This window comes from Ranitomeya variabilis, chromosome 1, assembly GCF_051348905.1.
Source record: "Ranitomeya variabilis isolate aRanVar5 chromosome 1, aRanVar5.hap1, whole genome shotgun sequence".
Taxonomy (NCBI): domain Eukaryota; kingdom Metazoa; phylum Chordata; class Amphibia; order Anura; family Dendrobatidae; genus Ranitomeya; species Ranitomeya variabilis.
The window spans coordinates 1,092,118,885-1,092,138,296 of NC_135232.1; the positions used below are offsets into that span (position 1 = coordinate 1,092,118,885).

The 19,412-nt window shown below is 45.6% G+C and overlaps 1 protein-coding gene across 1 annotated transcript in view; it reads left to right on the plus strand.

Annotated features, from left to right (window-relative positions):
• Window positions 1-13,342: 13,342 nt before the first annotated feature.
• TAPT1 (transmembrane anterior posterior transformation 1) overlaps window positions 13,343-19,412 on the plus strand; it is a 62,465-nt gene continuing 56,395 nt past the window's right edge. The window contains exons 1-2 of the mRNA XM_077280014.1: window positions 13,343-13,557; window positions 18,803-18,933. Coding sequence (XP_077136129.1) covers window positions 13,407-13,557; window positions 18,803-18,933 — 282 coding nt within the window. The 5' untranslated portion in view covers window positions 13,343-13,406. The remainder of the gene's footprint in view (window positions 13,558-18,802; window positions 18,934-19,412) is intronic.

Below are 19,412 nucleotides of genomic sequence, written 5' to 3' on the forward strand. Positions count from 1 at the left end.
CCATAACAGAGTAGGACGACAGTGAGCAAATCAGAGTAACAGATAAGAGAAATTTAGGCTGCAAAGTACTAATGGTGACAGACCTAGCGAACCTCTTAGTGCACTTAGGACAATCAGAGATAGCATGAGAAGAGTCACCACAGTAAAAACACAGCCCATTCTGACGTCTGTGTTCTTGCGTTCAGCTCTGGTCAAAGTCCTATCACATTGCATAGGCTCAGGCCTCCGCTCAGAGGACACCGCCAAATGGTGCACAACTTTGCGCTCGCGCAAACGCCGATCAATCTGAATGGCCAAAGACATTGATTCATTCAGACCAGCAGGCGTGGGGAACCCCACCATAACATCATTATGGGCTTCAGAAAGACCCTTTCTGAAAATTGCTGCCAGGGCACACTCATTCCATTGTGTAAGCACAGACCACTTTCTAAACTTCTGGCAATATACTTCTGCTTCATCCTGACCCTGACATAGAGTCAGCAAGATCTTTTCTGCCTGATCCACAGAATTAGGTTCGTCATAAAGCAATCCAAGCGCTAGAAAAAACGCATCTACATAAAGCAATGCAGGATTTCCTGGCTCAAGGGAGAATGCCCAGTCTTGCGGGTCACCACGCAACAAAGAAATAACAATCTTTACTTGCTGAATGGGGTCACCAGAAGAGCGGGGTTTCAGAGCAAGAAACAGTCTGCCATTATTTTTGAAATTCAAAAATTTAGATCTATCCCCAGAAAACAAATCAGGAATTGGAATTCTAGGCTCTAACATCGGATTCTGAACTACATAATCTTGAATACTCTGTACCCTAACAGCGAGTTGATCCACACAAGAGGACAAACCCTGAATATCCATATCTACACCTGAGTCCTGAACCACCCAGAGGTTAAGGGGAAAAGAAAGACAAAACAAGCAGCAAAGAAAAAAAAATTGACTCAGAACTTCTCTTTTCCCTCTTTTGAGATGCATTAACACTTTGTAGGCCAGCTGTACTGTTATGGACCTGGTGGTTAGGAGCACCCGAAGTGACCTGATGGTTAAAACAGAAAACCTGGGACAAGCTCTGAGGAAGTGGTAACTCTACTGACCGCAATCCCTAATCCTATCACACACACTAGAAATAGCCGTGGAGCGTACCTAACTCTCCCTAGACGCCTCTTCACAGCCTAAGAGCTAACTACCCCTAAAGATAGAAATAGCAGCCTACCTTGCCTCAGAGAAATTCCCCAAAGTAAAGGTAGCCCCCCACAAATATTGACTGTGAGTTAAGAGGAAGTAACAAACACAGGAATGAAACAGATTTTAGCAAAGGAGGCCGAATCTTCTCTAGACAGACAGAGGATAGGAAAGGGAACTATGCGGTCAGTATTAAAAACTACAAAAACCACGCAGAGTGTGCAAAAAGACCTCCACACCGACTCACAGTGTGGAGGTGCAGCTCTGCACCCCCAGAGCTTCCAGCTAGCAAGGAAATATAATAGCAAGCTGGACTAGAAACATAGCATGTACTGAGAAATATATTCAAAAACCAATAAACAGCAAATGGACTAGCGAGGACTTAGCTTCTGCTGGAGTAGACAGGTCATCTGAGAAATCCAAGAGAGATCTGAACCAGTACTGAGACATTGACAGCTGGCATGAACTAACGACCTGGGCAGAGTTAAATAGGGAAGCAGCAGCAGCAGCAATAAACGAGGGCAGCTGAGAAAGCCAACCTCAAAGATCAGCAGTTCCACTTAAAGCCACCAGAGGGTGTCCAAGGACAGAACTCACCAAAGTACCATTCACGACCACAGGAGGGAGCCCGAGAACGGAATTCACAACACTGAACATGAGGTTTTCAGTTTAACATTCTGATCAGACTGTATGAAGCCCACTCACGGCACACCTCGTAGTGGGTCCTAATGCCCTAACGGAGCGGAGCCGTGCGGCGACCATCGCCACAGCGGCCATGCACCAGCAGGGCGGACGGCCTGCTGCCCCACAGCACCCATGCTGCGAGACTGAGCCCCCATGACTCCAGACCGCAGGCAGACCCTGTAGTATAAGACAGCACCCCATAGGCAGACCCTGTAGTATAAGGCAGCACCACACAGGCAGACCCTGCAGTATAAGACAGCACCCCCATAGGCAGACCCTGTGGTATAATGCAGCATCCACAGGCAGATCATGTAGTATTAGACAGCACCCCATAGGCAGACCCTGTAATATAAGGCAGCACCCCATAGGCAGGCCCTGTAGTATAAGACAGCACCCCCTTAGGCAGACTCTGTAATCTAAGGCAGCACCCCATAGGCAGACCCTGTAGTATAAGGCAGCACGCCCATAGGCAGACTCTGTAGTATAAGACAGCACCACCATAGGCAGACTGTAATCTAAGGCAGCACCCCTTGGCAGACCCTGTAGTACAAAACAGCACCCCATACACAGACCCTGTAGTATAAGGTAGCACCCCATAGGCAGACCCTGTAGTATAAGGCAACACCCTCATAGGCAGACCCTGTAGTATAAGACAGCACCCCTATTGGCAGACCCTGTAGTATGCAGCACCCCATAGGCAGACCCTGTAGTACAAAGCAGCACCCCTATAGGCAAACCCTGTAGTATAAGGCAAAACCCCCATAGGCAGACCCTGTAGTATAAGGCAGCAACCCTATAGGCAGACCCTGTAGTATAAGGCAGCACCCCTATAGGCAGACTCTAGTATAAGGCAGCACCCCTATAGGCAGACTCTGTAGTATAAGGCAGCACCCCTATAGGCAGACTCTGTAGTATAAGGCAGCACCCCTATAGTCAGACCTGTAGTACAAGGCAGCCCCCATAAAAAATAAATATTCACCTCTCTTCTTCCTGGTTCCTCCGGAGTTCTGAGTGCCTGCTCATCTCCTGACAGCGGGCGCTGGTAACGTCATCGCGCCCGCTGTCAGTGTCGGCGTCGGTGACGTCAGACGCTGACAGGGGGATGATGGGAGAAGGAGCATAGCGCTCCTTATCCCATTAATGCGATCCGCTGTATCGGCTAAATGCCGGTACAGCTGACCTTGCGATGACGGGCAGGGGCCCACTGCTGAGCGCGCCGATACATTTACAGTAGCGTAGCACCGGGTGGGCCCCCTCAGAGCGCGGGGCCCTGGGCGACCGCTCCCTCTGCCCCTCCACAGCCAACCTGGTGAAGCTAACATTTATTAAAAAGAACCAGGCGTGGATCCCACAGGACTTGTCCATACCTTTGGCTGACTAGCAAAAGGTATGTTAAAACCATATCCTGGCTGTTGGCTCTGACACCATCTGGTAATTATATCATATTTATTGCTCTCTATCTCATGGCTATTAGTGGCGGTGGTTGGGGTTAATGATTTTTCATAAGTACTTACTACTGGCCCCTTATTTCTTGGCATTGTGTGCTCCCACCGCACTGATGTTGCTGCAGCCAGCTAGCCTGGAGCCTGTGTTGTCCATCTACCTGTTATATTCTTATGTATGTTCACTTTTGTATTAATAAAGATATATTTTTATGGGAAACCTTTGGCTGACTAGACAACTATACAGCCACACCCAGCCATTATTCAACTCTATTTGCCATTTGTTTAATTTTGGGGCCTACACAAATAACAAAAAAAACAGCATTGGCTACCTTCTCTTCTGCCTGTTCCACCTACACTACAACGTCCACCTCCAGCTACTCCACCTAATCCTCCACTTACATCCTGGTTCTAGATTGTTATTTTTTTTAGTTTAGTTAATTTTAGGCTCTTTTAAGTCAGTTCCGTAAAATATAAAAAACAAACAAAAACCACACACACACACACACACACACAAAACCCCACAAAAACAGTGTTGGATTACTCCTCCCTTGCCTCTCCCACCTACACAGCCACATCCTCTTCCACTTGGACAAAAGCTTTCTGATTCTACATGGTTATTTTTTGTTTTGCTAATTCTATGTTCTTCTAAGTCCGTTCCATAAAATAAAATAAAAAAAAAACCCAAAAACAATGATGTCACTCCTCTGTCCAACAAGTGACTGAACAGATCTAAGTGACATCTACGCTCCCACAATGCACTGCCCTCTGACAAAAATGGAAATTTATATTTCAATCTGAACTAGCACTAAAACATCAAGCAATTTAAAAGCGGTAAAAGAAAAGTAAAGCAAATCATTTACAAAGATACTCAGATTTTTACGTGTAATGAAACTGTAGAATATTGTAATGTGTTATTTAAAAGCGGAAATTTTCTTTAATATTTACAGCCTTTGGCTAGCAGATAGTATCGATGGATATGGGATTCGGTGCCAGTCTGTAAGTTCCCCGCTGACTTTTCTTGGCATTTCTCTTGTCTGATGACATCAACAACTTGGAAAAGATAAAGGCAGTAAAGATTTCTGATTTCAGAACGTCTTTCAAATGAAAAAGAGAAAAAAATCAGGCACATGTCCAAAAAAATATAAGACGAACCATCATCTCAGACTAAAACTCCCAGCACCTGTCGTGCTTCATTAAAGGGGGGTTTCTGGTATAGAAAATCCATTTCAAAATATTCTAAGGACAAAAACGCCAATGAAAATTTACATAGATCAGTAAATAGTGTAAAAAAGGGCGTTATTAACCCCTTCACCCCCAAGGGTGGTTTGCACGTTAATGACCGGGCCAATTTTTACAATTCTGACCACTGTCCCTTTATGAGGCTATAACTCTGGAACGCTTTGACGGATCTTGGCGATTCTGACATTGTTTTCTCGTGACATATTGTACTTCATGTTAAAGGTAAAATTTATTCGATATAACTTGCGTTTATTTGTGAAAAAAATGGAAATTTGGCGAAAATTTTGAAAATTTTGCAATTTTCCAACTTTGAATTTTTGTGCCCTTAAATCACAGACATATGTCACGCAAAATACTTAATAAGTAACATTTCCCACATGTCTACTTTACATCAGTACAATTTTGGAACCAAAATTTTTTTTTGTGACGGAGTTATAAGGGTTAAAAGTTGACCAGCAATTTCTCATTTTTACAACACCATTTTTTTTTAGGGACCACATCTCATTTGAAGTCATTTTGAGGGGTCTATATGATAGAAAATACTCAAGTGTGACACCATTCTAAAAACTGCACCCCTCAAGGTGCTCAAAACCACATTCAAGAAGTTTATTAACCCTTCAGGTGTTTCACAGGACTTTTTGGAATGTTTAAATAAAAATGAACATTTAACTTTTTTTCACACAAAATTTATTTCAGCTCCAATTTGTTTTATTTTACCAAGGGTAACAGGAGAAAATGGACCCCCAAAGTTGTTGTACAATTTGTCCTGAGTACGATGATACCCCATATGTGGGTGTAAACCATTGTTTAGGCGCATGGCAGAGCTTGGAAGGGAAGGAGCGCCATTTGACTTTTCAATGCAAAATTGACTGGAATTGAGATGGGACGCCATGTTGCGTTTGGAGAGCCCCTGATGTGCCTAAACATTGAAACTCCCTACAAGTGACACCATTTTGGAAAGTAGACCCCCTAAGGAACTTATCTAGATGTGTGGTGAGCACTTTGACCCACCAAGTGCTTCACAGAAGTTTATAATGCAGAGCCGTAAAAATAAAAAATTATATTTTTTCACAAAAATGATCTTTTCGCCCCCAATTTTTTATTTTCCCAAGGGTAAGAGAAGAAATTGGACCCCAAAAAATGTTGTGCAATTTGTCCTGAGTACGCTGATACCCCATATGTGGGTGTAAACCATTGTTTGGGCGCATGGCAGAGCTTGGAAGGGAAGGAGCGCCATTTGACTTTTCAATGCAAAATTGACTGGAATTGAGATGGGACGCCATGTTGCGTTTGGAGAGCCCCTGATGTGCCTAAACATTGAAACTCCCTACAAGTGACACCATTTTGGAAAGTAGACCCCCTAAGGAACTTATCTAGATGTGTGGTGAGCACTTTGACCCACCAAGTGCTTCACAGAAGTTTATAATGCAGAGCCGTAAAAATAAAAAATCATATTTTTTCACAAAAATGATCTTTTCGCCCCCAATTTTTTATTTTCCCAAGGGTAAGAGAAGAAATTGGACCCCAAAAAATGTTGTGCAATTTGTCCTGAGTACGCTGATACCCCATATGTGGGTGTAAACCATTGTTTGGGCGCATGGCAGAGCTTGGAAGGGAAGGAGCGCCATTTGACTTTTCAATGCAAAATTGACTGGAATTGAGATGGGACGCCATGTTGCGTTTGGAGAGCCCCTGATGTGCCTAAACATTGAAACTCCCTACAAGTGACACCATTTTGGAAAGTAGACCCCCTAAGGAACTTATCTAGATGTGTTTTGAGAGCTTTGAACCCCCAAGTGTTTCACTACAGATTATAACGCAGAGCCGTGAAAATAATTTTTTTTTTTTTTCTCAAAAATTATTTTTTAGCCCCCAGCTTTGTATTTTTACAAGGGTAACAGAATAAATTGGACCCCAAAATTTGTTTTCCAATTTGTCCTGAGTACGCTGATACCCCATATGTGGGGGGGAACCACTGTTTGGGCGCATGACAGAGCTCGGAAGGGAAGGAGCGCCATTTGGAATGCAGACTTAAATGGATTGGTCAGCAGCCGTCACGTTGCATTTGCAGAGCCCCTGATGTACCCAAACAGTACAAACCCCCCACAAGTGACCCCATATTGGAAACTAGACCTCCCAAGGAACTTATCTAGATGTGTTTTGAGAACTTTGAACCCCCAAGTGTTTCACTAAAGTTTATAGCGCAAAGCCGTGAAAATAAAAATTCTTTTTTTTTTTTCACAAAAATGATTTTTTAGCCCCCAGTTTTGTATTTTCACAAGGGTAACAGGATAAATTAGACCCCAAAAGTTGTTGTCCAATTTGTCCTGAGTACGCTGATACCCCATATGTCGGGGGGAACCACTGTTTGGGCGCATGACAGAGCTCGGAAGGGAAGGAGCGCCATTTGGAATGCAGCCTTAAATGGATTGGTCTGCAGGCGTCACGTTGCATTTGCAGAGCCCCTGATGTACCCAAACAGTACAAACCCCCCACAAGTGACCCCATATTGGAAACTAGACCTCCCAAGGAACTTATCTAGATGTGTTGTGAGAACTTTGAACCCCCAAGTGTTTCACTACAGTTTATAATGCAGAGCCGTGAAAATAAAACATCTTTTTTTTCCCACAAAAATGATTTTTAGCCCCCCAAATTTTTATTTTCCTAAGGATAACAAGAGAACTTGGACCCCAGAAGTTGTTGTTCAATTTGTCCCGAGTACGCTGATAACACATATGTTGGGGTAAACCCCTTTTTGGGCGCACGGGAGAGCTCGGAAGGGAAGGAGCACTGTTTTACTTTTTCAACGCAGAATTGGCTGGAATTGAGATTGGACGCCATGTCGCGCTTGGAGAGCCCCTGATGTGCCTGGACAGTGGAAACCCCCCAATTCTACCTGAAACCCTAACCCAAACACACCCCTAACCCTAATCCCAACGGTAACCCTAACCACACCCCTAGCCCTGACACACCCATAATTCTAATCCCAACCCTAATCCAAACGTAAATGTAATCCAAACCCTAACCCTAACTTTAGCCCCAACCCTAACTTTAGCCCCAACCCTAACTTTAGCCCCAACCCTAACTTTACCTCCAACCCTAGCCCTAACCCTAACCCTAACCCTAAACGTGACTGAAATACGTGGCACTGAAATACGTGGCACTGAAATACGTGGCACTGAAATACGTGGCACTGAAATACGTGATACGTGGCACTTAAATACGTGGCACTGAAACACGTGGCACTGAAATACGTGGCACTGAAATACGTGGCACTGAAATACGTGGCACTGAAATACGTGGCACTGAAATACGTGGCACTGAAATAAGTGGCACTGAAATATGTGATATGTGGCACTTAAATACGTGGCACTGAAACACGTGGCACTGAAATACGTGGCACTGAAATACGTGGCACTGAAATACGTGGCACTGAAATACGTGGCACTGAAATAAGTGGCACTGAAATATGTGATATGTGGCACTTAAATACGTGGCACTGAAATACGTGGCACTGAAATACGTGGCACTGAAATACGTGGCACTGAAATACGTGGCACTGAAATACGTGATACGTGGCACTTAAATACGTGGCACTGAAACATGTGGCACTGAAATACGTGGCACTGAAATACGTGGCACTGAAATACGTGGCACTGAAATACGTGGCACTGAAATATGTGATACGTGGCACTTAAATACGTGGCACTGAAACACGTGGCACTGAAATACGTGATACGTGGCACTGAAATACGTGGCACTGAAATACGTGGCACTGAAATACGTGCAACTGAAATACGTGGTACTAAAATATGTGGCACTGAAATACGTGATACGTGGCACTGAAATACGTGGCACTGAAACACGTGGCACTGAAATACGTGATACGTGGCACTGAAATACATGGCACTGAAATACGTGGCACTGAAATACGTGGCACTGAAATACGTGGCACTGAAATACGTGGCACTATGACTGTCAGAAAATGTTCATTAAACGGTTAGGGGTGAGGTTAGGGGTAGAGTTAGGGTTAGGGTTTGGATCCCTTTATCACCTTGATGGTGGTGGGTGGCTTTTCAGTGTGTTTTCTGTTTTTTTCGATAAAAATGCATGCGTTTTTAACGCAAACAAACGCATGTGCTTAAAAACGCAAGAAAATACTGCAGGTTGTATTTCTGAAAATGAACGCATGCAGAAAAAAACCGCATGCGTTTGAAAACGCGACCAAACGCGTACAAAAAAACCGCATGCGTTTTCAATGTTAAATATAGGGAAAAAACGCATGCGTTTTTTTGTGCAAAAAACGCTGCAGACAAAAACGGAAGTGTGAAACCAGCGACGCTTTTTATAGCAAAAAAGTTTTTGCGTCTCCACATTTTGAGACCTATAATTTTTCCACATTTGCTCCACAGAGTCATGTGAGGTCTTGTTTTTTGCGGGACGAGTTGACGTTTTTATTGGTAACATTTTCGGACACGTGACCATTTTTGATCGCTTTTTATTCCGATTTTTGTGAGGCAGAATGACCAAAAACCTGCTATTCATGAATTTCTTTTGGGAGAGGCGTTTATACCGTTCCGGGTTTGGTAAAATTGATAAAGCAGTTTTATTCGTCGGGTCAGTACGATTACAGCGATATCTCATTTATATCATTTTTTTTATGTTTTGGCGCTTTTATACGATAAAAACTATTTTATAGAAAAAATAATTATTTTGGTATCGCTTTATTCTCAGGACTATAACTTTTTTATTTTTTTGCTGATGATGCTGTATGGCGGCTTGTTTTTTGCGGGACAAGATGACGTTTTCAGCGGTACCATGGATATTTATATCAGTCTTTTTGATCGCGTGTTATTCCACTTTTTGTTCGGCGGTATGGTAATAAAGCGTTGTTTTTTGCCTCGTTTTTTTTTTTTTTTTCTTACGGTGTTTACTGAAGGGGTTAACTAGTGTGGCAGTTTTATAGGTTGGGTCGTTACGGACGTGGCGATACTAAATATGTGTACTTTTATTGTTTTTTTTTTTTTATTTAGATAAAGAAATGTATTTATGGGAATAATATTTTTTTTTTTTTTTCATTATTTTGGAATATTTTTTTTTATTTTTTTTTACACATTTGGAAATTTTTTTTTTTACTTTTTTACTTTGCCCCAGGGGGGGACAATACAGATCGGTGATCTGTCAGTTTGCATAGCACTCTGACAGATCACCGATCTGATTGAAGTGCAGGCTGCTTCACAGTGCCTGCTCTGAGCAGGCGTCTGTGAAGCCACCTCCCTCCCTGCAGGACCCGGATCCGCGGCCATCTTGGATCCGGGTCTGGAGCAGGCAGGGAGGGAGGTAAGACCCTCGCAGCAACGCGATCACATCGCGTTGCTGCGGGGGGCTCAGGGAAGCCCGCAGGGAGCCCTCTCCCTGCGCGATGCTTCCCTGCATCGCCGGCACATCGCGATCATGTTTGATCGCGGTGTGCCGGGGGTTAATGTGCCGGGGGCGGTCCGTGACCGCTCCTGGCACATAGTGCCGGATGTCAGCTGCGATATGCAGCCGACACCCGGCCGCGATCGGCCGCGCTCCCCCCGTGAGCGCGGCCGATCGGCTATGACGTACTATCCCGTCGGCGGTCATACGGGCCCACCCCACCTCGACGGGATAGTACGTCAAATGTCGGGAAGGGGTTAAAAACTAAATAAAAATAAACTATACTGACCAAAAGAATACAGCTTCCTTATCAATTTTACCACACGGTGAATGGAATTACAAAAAAAAACAAACCCTGAATTGCTGTTTTTTGTTCATTCTGCCACCCAAAAATCTAAATAGAAAGTGATCAAAAATGTCATGTGCTCAAAAATGGGATCAATAAAAACGTCAACTCGTTTTGCAAAAAACAAGCTGTCACTTGGCTTAGTCAGCAGAAATATGGAAAAATTATAGCTCTCAAAATACTGGGATGTAAAAACTTGTTTTTGTTAAAAACAAACGTCTTTTAGTGTGTGACAGCAGCCAAATATAAAAACCCGATATAAATCTGGTATTGCTGCAATGGCACCGACCCAAAGAATGAAGTTGTCTAATCACTTATACCACATGAGGAACGGCATAATAAATAAATGAAACCAATTCTTGACATGCTGCTGATTTGTTCATTCTGCCCCTCAAAGTTTGCAGTAAGGCTCAGTGCACATTTATCCTGTGATCTGAGCTGAGCGCTAACATTGGGGTTTCTGTATAAGTGTAAGTTCACACTGGGCTTTTTTTTATGCTAATTTTCAGCTGCTTTTACAGTACCAGCAAAGCCTATGAGATTTCAGAAATCTCATGCACACACATTGTTTTGTTTTTTTTTGTCATCAGGATTTTGTGCTTTGCAGCGTTTTGTTTTTTTTACACAGAGCATGTAATTTCTTTCAGCGATTTTCACCCATTGACTTGAATGGAAGGTGAAAAAATGCTGCAAATACATAGGTTGTCTTTTTTGCAGTGTATTTTCTGCAGAAAAGTCAAGGACAGCAGGATGTGACCTCACAATCAGCTCCTCTACATCTAGATGGCAGGCTGCATGATGCGTCCATACAGCCTGTAATCCAGCAGAGCGGACCAGAACCCCATTCACTTGAATGGGGGGCCCCGACAATAGTGTTTGACACGCTGTCATATGCATGACAGTGCGGCAAACACAGCTTCTGATCGGCGGTGAAACCATCCCCGCCGGTCAGAGAGCTGCGGTTCCCACGCTGTCAAAAGACAGCGTGAGCGCTCAGGTGTGATCAGAGGTATACAGTTTACCTTCGGTCACTGGTGTCAGGTGATGGGACTAGTCTAAGTGCCAGATTTGACGCATTTTACAGATGCGCCTTTTCTGGGGCAGCTGACAGCTGATATTTTTAGCCTGGGGGGGCCAGTATTCATGGCCCCTTCCTAGGCTATTATTTGCCCGCAGCTGTCTGCATAGCCTTTGCTGGTTATTAATTATGGGGGGACCCTACGTCATTTTTGGGGGGGTCCTCCATTTCAATAGCCAGTAAAGGCTAAGTATACAGCTGTGAGCTGATATTAATAGCCTGGGAAGCTGCATGGGTATTACCCCCTTCCCAGGTTATAAATATCTGCCCACAGCCGTCGGCTTTCCCTCTGCTGGTTAAGAAAATTACGCAGGAGCCCACGGCATTTTTCTCAGGGAAAACTCTGAGATCAACTGATAGCCAAGAGTAACGCCAACGAGATGGCCTGGGGGCAGAGGAGCGCCGAAAAAACGGCCTGGGGGCAGAGAGGAGCGCCGACAAAACGGCCTGGGGGCAGAGAGGAGCGCCGACAAAACGGCCTGGGGGCAGAGAGGAGCACCGATGAGATGGCCTGGGGGCAGAGAGGAGCACCGACGAGACGGCCTGGGGGCAGAGAGGAGCGCCGACGAGACGGCCTGAGTGTGGACTAATAGAAACAAGAACTTAGGTTTAAAATGTGATCAACATGTGCACAGATACTGGATTGAGCTTACAGTATTATAGACAGTGGGTCGGTTAGGCTCTCCTGTGTGTGTTTGACAAATCTGTCCCCAACTCTTTTCCATTGTTCTGCTCCTATAATGGACAGGATAACAAAAATGGGTTCAGGAGGAGTGCACCCGACAGGCACAGGTTAGAAAATATCTATATGTAATATCTAACTAACTCAATTTCTGGGCTCTAATCGTAATCTGTGACCTTCATAGTGAAGAGAGTGCACAAAATCATTTGAAAAAAAAAAATTAATAACCATAATAAAACAAAAAGTAACCTAATGCCAAAACCCTCTTATTTGTAAGAAAACCCTACTTATTTCTATGAAATACCCACAAACTTTGCATTATTCTTTCATAAAACGAGCAACATAAACAATCGTGGTGAAAAAACCCCCCAGAAAGTACAAATCTTCAAAAGTGAGAACCTTCAGGCGCAATGAGCCTAAGAGGCCCCGGAGGTCACACCTGCTCTCCACAAGGACGGCGGTATACCTGAGTGGAGGGGATTCAAGCAGAACCTAAGACTATGGAGATCCTGTGAGTGGTGGGACCCCCTGCTGCCTTGGAGAGGAGGGGGGGATCACTAATGCCTGTGCTGTGCCTGTGAGGCCTACTGCGCCATTAATGTGACCAGGTGAGAATGACACGCTGCAGACGGTCCCTAAGCACGCTGCAGGCTGTCCCTACTGTGGCTCCTTTACAAGTGGCTTCACCTGGCGGGAACACATATAATAAGGATCCAAAAGGGCCGGAATTTCTTGGTGAGTGGAACCAAGTGATCCCGCTCACCACAGAGAGCCAGACTGCCCATCACTACCACCATGCCTCCTCTGACACCTCCTGCCGGGGTGGAAATAGGTAATAAGTATGGCTGGGGGTTGCACGGTTTGTTCCTCTTTCTCTTTTAGTATGTTGGGACATGTGCCTCCTTAATAAGGGGCTTATTCACCAACCCACCAGGGCTGTGCAGCAATGACCCCAGCAAAGCTACCTCAGGGGGAGCAGCGACCTAAGGGCTCATTTCCACTTGCGAAAAACTGAAACACGTCCGTGTCTCGCATGTGGAAACCAAGCTGTGGAGCCGGCACTCCAGAGCGGAGCGTGCGGCCGCATAGGAACACATGGAGCCTGGTTTCCACATGCGAGACACGGACGTGTTTCTCGCAAGTGGAAGGAAATGAGCCCTAAACAGCAAAGACGACAGAGGGCATTCCGCCCTCATCCAATATGGCGCCGGCGGCCTCCAGACCCCGCCCCCTGGTGTAAGCGCAGTCATCGTTCTCCCTGGCGCCGGCGCCTTGTGATGACGTACTGTGTTTGGCGAGACACACTCACTTCGGGGATCCTGGCCGCCGCGGTAGGGGATGGCGGACGCGGCGGCTATCAGCGGAGAAGACAAGGAGGAGGATGGAGGGAAAAAGACGGCGGGGAGCAGCGCGGGCCCCGCGGAGACACTGGGCTTCTACGAGATGAGCGACATGCAGCGGCCGGAGGAGAACGGGCGCCACCTGTCAGGTGATTGGCAGGCCGGGGGTGATTGATAGGTGGGGGGTTAACCCTGCTCCTGCCATTGTTTGCCTATGGCCAGTGTCCGGCCAGCGCTGCAGACAGGGGAGTACAGTGTGTGTATATATAGCAAGAGATCCCACTTATTAAACCTGACAGGGCACACCTGTGAACTGAAGACCATTCCCGGTGACTACCTCTTGAAGCTCATCAAGAGAATGCCAAGAGTGTGCAAAGCAGTCATCAAAGCAAAAGGTGGCTACTTTGAAGAACCTAGAATATAAGACATAATTTCAGTTGCTTCACACTTTTTTGTTAAGTATATAATTCCACATGTGTTAATTCATAGTTTTGATGCCTTCAGTGTGAATGTACAATTTTCATAGTCATGAAAATACAGAAAAATCTTTAAATGCATATCTATATCTGTCAGTGTCCGGCCAGCACGCTCATTAGCTTTGGATGCATATTTTGCCGTAGAGCTAAGCAGCTGCTGACGGCTCTTGTGACGCTTCTCTCCGGCTACGGTCCAGTACGCCCGGACCAGTGCCTGACGTGCCCCCCCATACATCGTACAGACCCGCTGACCATTACCTGAGGCTCAGGAGCATCCACGTGTTATATGGCACCGATGTCCTCTCTGGATTAGGCCCAGAATACATTGTGTAAGAGTTATACGTGGGCACGGTGCCCGGGCAGGTGTCTGACCCTGAGATCATGGCACTGGATGTGGAGCGGAGCTGCCAGCTGTCCCATATGTGGCCTCAGGTGAGGTGCGGGGTCTCCTTATATACATGACTCCACCATTATATACGGAGGAACAGAAAATAACAAGGCTGCAAAGTAAGACATCATTGAAACGAGAAGTCTCCATAGTTTATTTTTATCAATGAGCAAATGAGAAATCTAAATACGGTAATCAATATTCGGTGTTACCGCCCTTTGCCCTCCTCAGTTCTTCTTGGTACTTGCACACAGTTTTTGAAGGATCTCAGGAGGGAGGTTGTTCCAAACATCTTGGAGAACCAACCACAGATCTGTGGATGTCACTTGTGCGAATCCTTCTGTGTCTTCATGTAATCACAAACAGACTGGATCGTGTGAGATCAGGGCTCTGCGGGGCCACATCATCACTTCCAGGACTCATCACTTCTACAATTCCAAGATATTTGGAACAACCTCCCTGTCAAGTCCCTTTAAAAACTGTGTACAAGTAAGAAGTGTACCTAAAAGAAGTGATGTTTTTAGGTGGTTTTAAGACAAAAAGTGCGATCACACCAAATATTAATAAAAGCAGAAAAAAAAACTGACTCTCCTCCAAACTGGTGTGAACAGGTGCGAGCTAGGCAAGGCTGTGGAGTAGTCGGTAAGCCGAACCTCTGACTGACCACATCCCTGGAGCTAGGACAGCCAAGTCCATAAAGCTAAGGAGAAATGGCTGCTCGGTAATGCTATAAACTATGAATTTAGAAGACTGGCGCTGCATGACTGCCATAGAAAATGTGTGAGTGCCGTAATATGTGAATATGAAATATTGGAAAATACAACTGCAATATTTTTACAGAAAGAATGACAATACATAACGAACAAATTGGCCAATTCCTGAGAGCCCAACAGCCATCAGCATGGACGGAAAACGCCTCATCTGAGCACGTTCGCACCACCAAATATTAACGTGATTTAGATTTCCCTGTGCTTTCACTTTGCATTTTGTTAGTTGATACTAATAAATTAGGTATTACAGCTCCATTCCAGCATTTTTTTACTTTCTTCCAGTGCTGGAGTGGAGCTTCCAATCTAAGGTTCCTGTCCACTGGTCATATACTCGCTCGCCGCCATCTTCACCGTTTTTTCAGTTAGGCTTCGGTCCTCTTGTGAGCGCAGCTTCCGACTTGGTCAGAAGTTCTGGAACAAGCTCTATACAAGTCTTGAGAGCCAGGACGTGGATCCCATAGAGTTGAATGGAGTTGTGACCTCTGACGTTCTCCATGAAACACTGGAGCGATCCTGCAGGTCACAAACTGCCAGGGAAAAATGGCGGCTGCTGAGTATTAGAATAGGGGCAGGGACTTTGCATTACAAGCGCCGCTCCACTGGAGTGCTGCTTTAATACTTTTATTTTTGAGCTGATTCTTGCTTTTCTGCATTTTTTTTTTTTACGCCTGCCTAATACTTTTGCACAGTACTATAAATAAAGCTACAGAGCAGAGGTAACATCTCATGGTTCCTTATCGATCTTCTCACATAGGGCAGGAGGAGCTAGCAGAGCGCTCACAGATGTAGCAGAGCGGAGCGTGACATTTAAGGATCTGTTGGGTTATTCTGCTATCAGAACAGAGAAACTGAATAAGTGATCCGAGGCCTCAGGTATAATAATGGAAGCAGAGGTACCCCATAATAATCATTATGGCCCCTCTCCTTCCAAGTGTCTCCTGTCTTACTGCCCGGCTGGCACAGGCTTCCTCCCACAAAATCTGCTGTTTTCAGGGGTGCTGGGTGAAGGTCCTGTTGCAATCAGCTGATCACCGGCTGCATGGTATTAGGGGTTCACGTTATCGGTGGGCCTCATGCATGTTCCTTACCTTGCTGTAAGTAACAGCATTTCTTAATTTACTTCATAGTCATGTCATATGCACCAATAACATCCAGAGCTGCATTCAGAATTCTGCTCGCTGCGATTGCAACCCACCGAGACGTCTCTAATGGCCTCATACAGTCACAGGCTGCACAGTCCTGCTCTACATTTCCCACAACACAGCGGAGGATGCTCTGTACTGACAGAGCCAGTAAGGGACTGGTTAGCGAGGTTATGTCTTAAAGGGGTTTTTATGGTTTAATATAAGCCTGCGGCCTCTTTGTGATCACAGGCGGCCGTATCGTGACCGTGTACAGTGCACACTCTGCCAGGATTCCTCTCCGCAGGCTTGTTTGTTCAGTTCAGAAAACCTCTATTAAGTGTTGTCTTCCTGAGAGCGAACAGTAAAGCTGCAGAAGGACGAGGACCGCCACATAGGTTCTCTAATACGTACATGTGTTGTGCCCCACATATGGTGGGTGAAGGTTTGTGTCGGGCACATGAGCAGTGTCCGGTACTTGGCGATGTTAGCCTGAACATAATATAAAGGGTAACAGCTGCCTTTACTCCTGTTTCTAGTTGTTTGTAGCAACCGTTACCATGAGCCGGTGCCGTCACCCCCTAATATAGCCGCACGCCACTGTTTTACAAGAAGCGTCTCCGAAGCCTGGGCACGCCTGCGGGAGAGGAGGACTGGCATAGAAGAGGTGCTTATTGCTGGCATCCAGTGTTGGGAGAGGCACTGAAGGCCGAGATGCTAAGTTGTGTGCGTGACCGGATCGTGCACGGTGTTATCAGAGGAATCCAAAGGGATTTCTTCTAAAATGAAAATAGACCATTATAAGGTTTGTATCGAGCCAATAACTTGTTCCCCATCGATAGGACAAGGGAGCACATATGAGCCTCTAAGTGGCGATTGCCGGAAACACCAAGAATCCCGAGAATGGGGATCTGAAGAGCGCCTGTCTGAATGGATCTGGTGTTCATCCTCCGCACCTACTCTCCATTCATTGTCTATGGGACTGCCAGTGATGCAGAATATCAAGCTTGATCTTAAAGGGAACTTGTCGTCTCGTTAAAACGCTATTAATCTGCATGTAAATAGCATTCCAATGCTGCCTTACCGAAAGTGTAGTACTTTTCTCTTGGAAGCCGTTGCTTTGGCTTTCAATTCACGGAGCGGCTGCATTCACTGCTCACTTTTTTTTTGGAGTGATGAACTACAGCTCGCATAACCGCTGCAGCCAATCATTGAGCTCAGTGTCTTTGCCTAGTTACGGTGATGTGCACTTTAGTCCTGAAATCACCGCTGCAGCCAAAACACACAGACCTGAGTACTGTCTGGCTTTGTTACTGGCAGTCGTTCCCCTTTGTCATAAGTGGAGAACCCCTTTAAAATGAATATTCTGTTTTGGAGCTACACCGAAGGGGCCTTATAGATGTGTGATCGGAGAATCGCTTATAGTGCAGTTCCCTAATATGTATCTCCCATGGATGGGCCTGATTTTTTATAACGCGGGTCTGTGGTTTGCACCATGGAGGGGTGATACAATCGAAGTGTCACCATCACATGTCATATCTGCGGACGCCGTTGCATTATTTCAGCTGACGACTTCACTGAGGTCAGAGTCTTGACTTTGACATTTCTAACACTCTCCTGCGCGCCTTGATTCATGTCCTGTTGGAAAGGATCCTGCCGTATTATCGCACTACGCAACTTTTGAGCTGTTTAATGAATGAGCTGGGAGAGGTGACATTGAACTCTTTACAGTGTTTGCCAGGAACGTGATAGTAATGCTTTATAACGTGTACTGGTCGTGCTGCAAAACAACAATAATGGAGCGGAAAAAGACAGAAGATCTTTGCTCTAAACTGCACATCCCCCCCCTTCCCTGCATCGCTGAATGAAGAGGTGCGGTTCTTCCTAAAGCAACACTAAATATACAATCCCCCTGTAACACGCTTCCCTCCCTTGATCCTATTGTCTCGTTTGCAATGAAAACTGAGAAATACATACTTATAAATCTTCTCAATGCCCCCTGTCCTTCTCGCATCCTGTATCCAGCTGTAAAACCACTTTCTGCAGCAGGAGCCTCCCCCCATTTCCTCTGTTTGTAGACCAGGACTACTAGTCCCTGCCCTCCAGCAAACTGGTCAGAAGACTTCTATGTTTGGAGCCTTCAGAATAAATTACAGACTTAGTGGGGTTATCCAGGATTTTTTTTCTAAACTTTGGGCCTAAAAACTAGCAGGCAGTGGTTAAACACTCGCGCGTTGTTCCTGGCACCTCTGTGAGCGCTCACCGACCGCTCCTGCCGGCGAATTCTGCTGCTCCATATCAACAGAGCAGCTCTTTTTCCAGACTGCCGTCATGCTGACTGACAGCCAACTTACCGCAGTTAGGCAGCCAGCAGCTGGCTGTCACTCAGCATGACGCCCCACCATCAACAGAGCAGAATAAAAGCCGCTGCTCTGTCGATGTGACGTCAGCAGAAGCCGCAGGAGCGATCAGTGACCACTGTGCCGGCAGAGATCGGCGCCGGGCACAACAGGCAGGAAGTTGGCTATTACCTGCCTGTTAGGTACATTGTAAGAAAGGAAAAAAATCCCAGGTAACCAAAATGTTCTTATCCTGGTAAACTTGTAAATTGACTTTCCGTACACTTTCTTGGTTTTCAGATCTGTCGTTATTCCGGTTCATCAGTGCCGAGCTCACCCGGGGATATTTCCTGGAACACAATGAGGCAAAATACCGGGAGAGGCGAGAGCGGGTATATACCTGCCTACGGATCCCCCGAGAGCTGGAGAAGGTTAGTATGAATGTGACTATTCTGTGTGTGATCGATGGAGGCCGTCTCCTGGCCTTCTGTCTCTTAATTTCCATAATTAAAGGGGTGGATCTAGAGGATGTTTTTTTGTCTTTTTTTTTTTTTTTAATGGTTTGAAAGAATAAATAAATATTATGACGTAAAACCCTCACTGACTGGCTGTAAATACCCACTCAGCTAGTCACTGTCAGCAGCGGTGACCACTGATAATGGCTGTAAATACCCGCTCGGCTAATCACTGTCAGCAGCGGTGACCACTGATAATGGCTGTAAATACCCGCTCGGCTAATCACTGTCAGCAGCGGTGACCACTGATAACATAGAATGTAAGTCCACAAGGACAGGGTCTTCTCCCCTCTGTACCAGTCTGTCACTGTAAACTTGATTACTGTAAACGATATTTATAACCCTGTATGTAACCCCTTCTCATGTACAGCACCATGGAATTAATGGTGCTATAT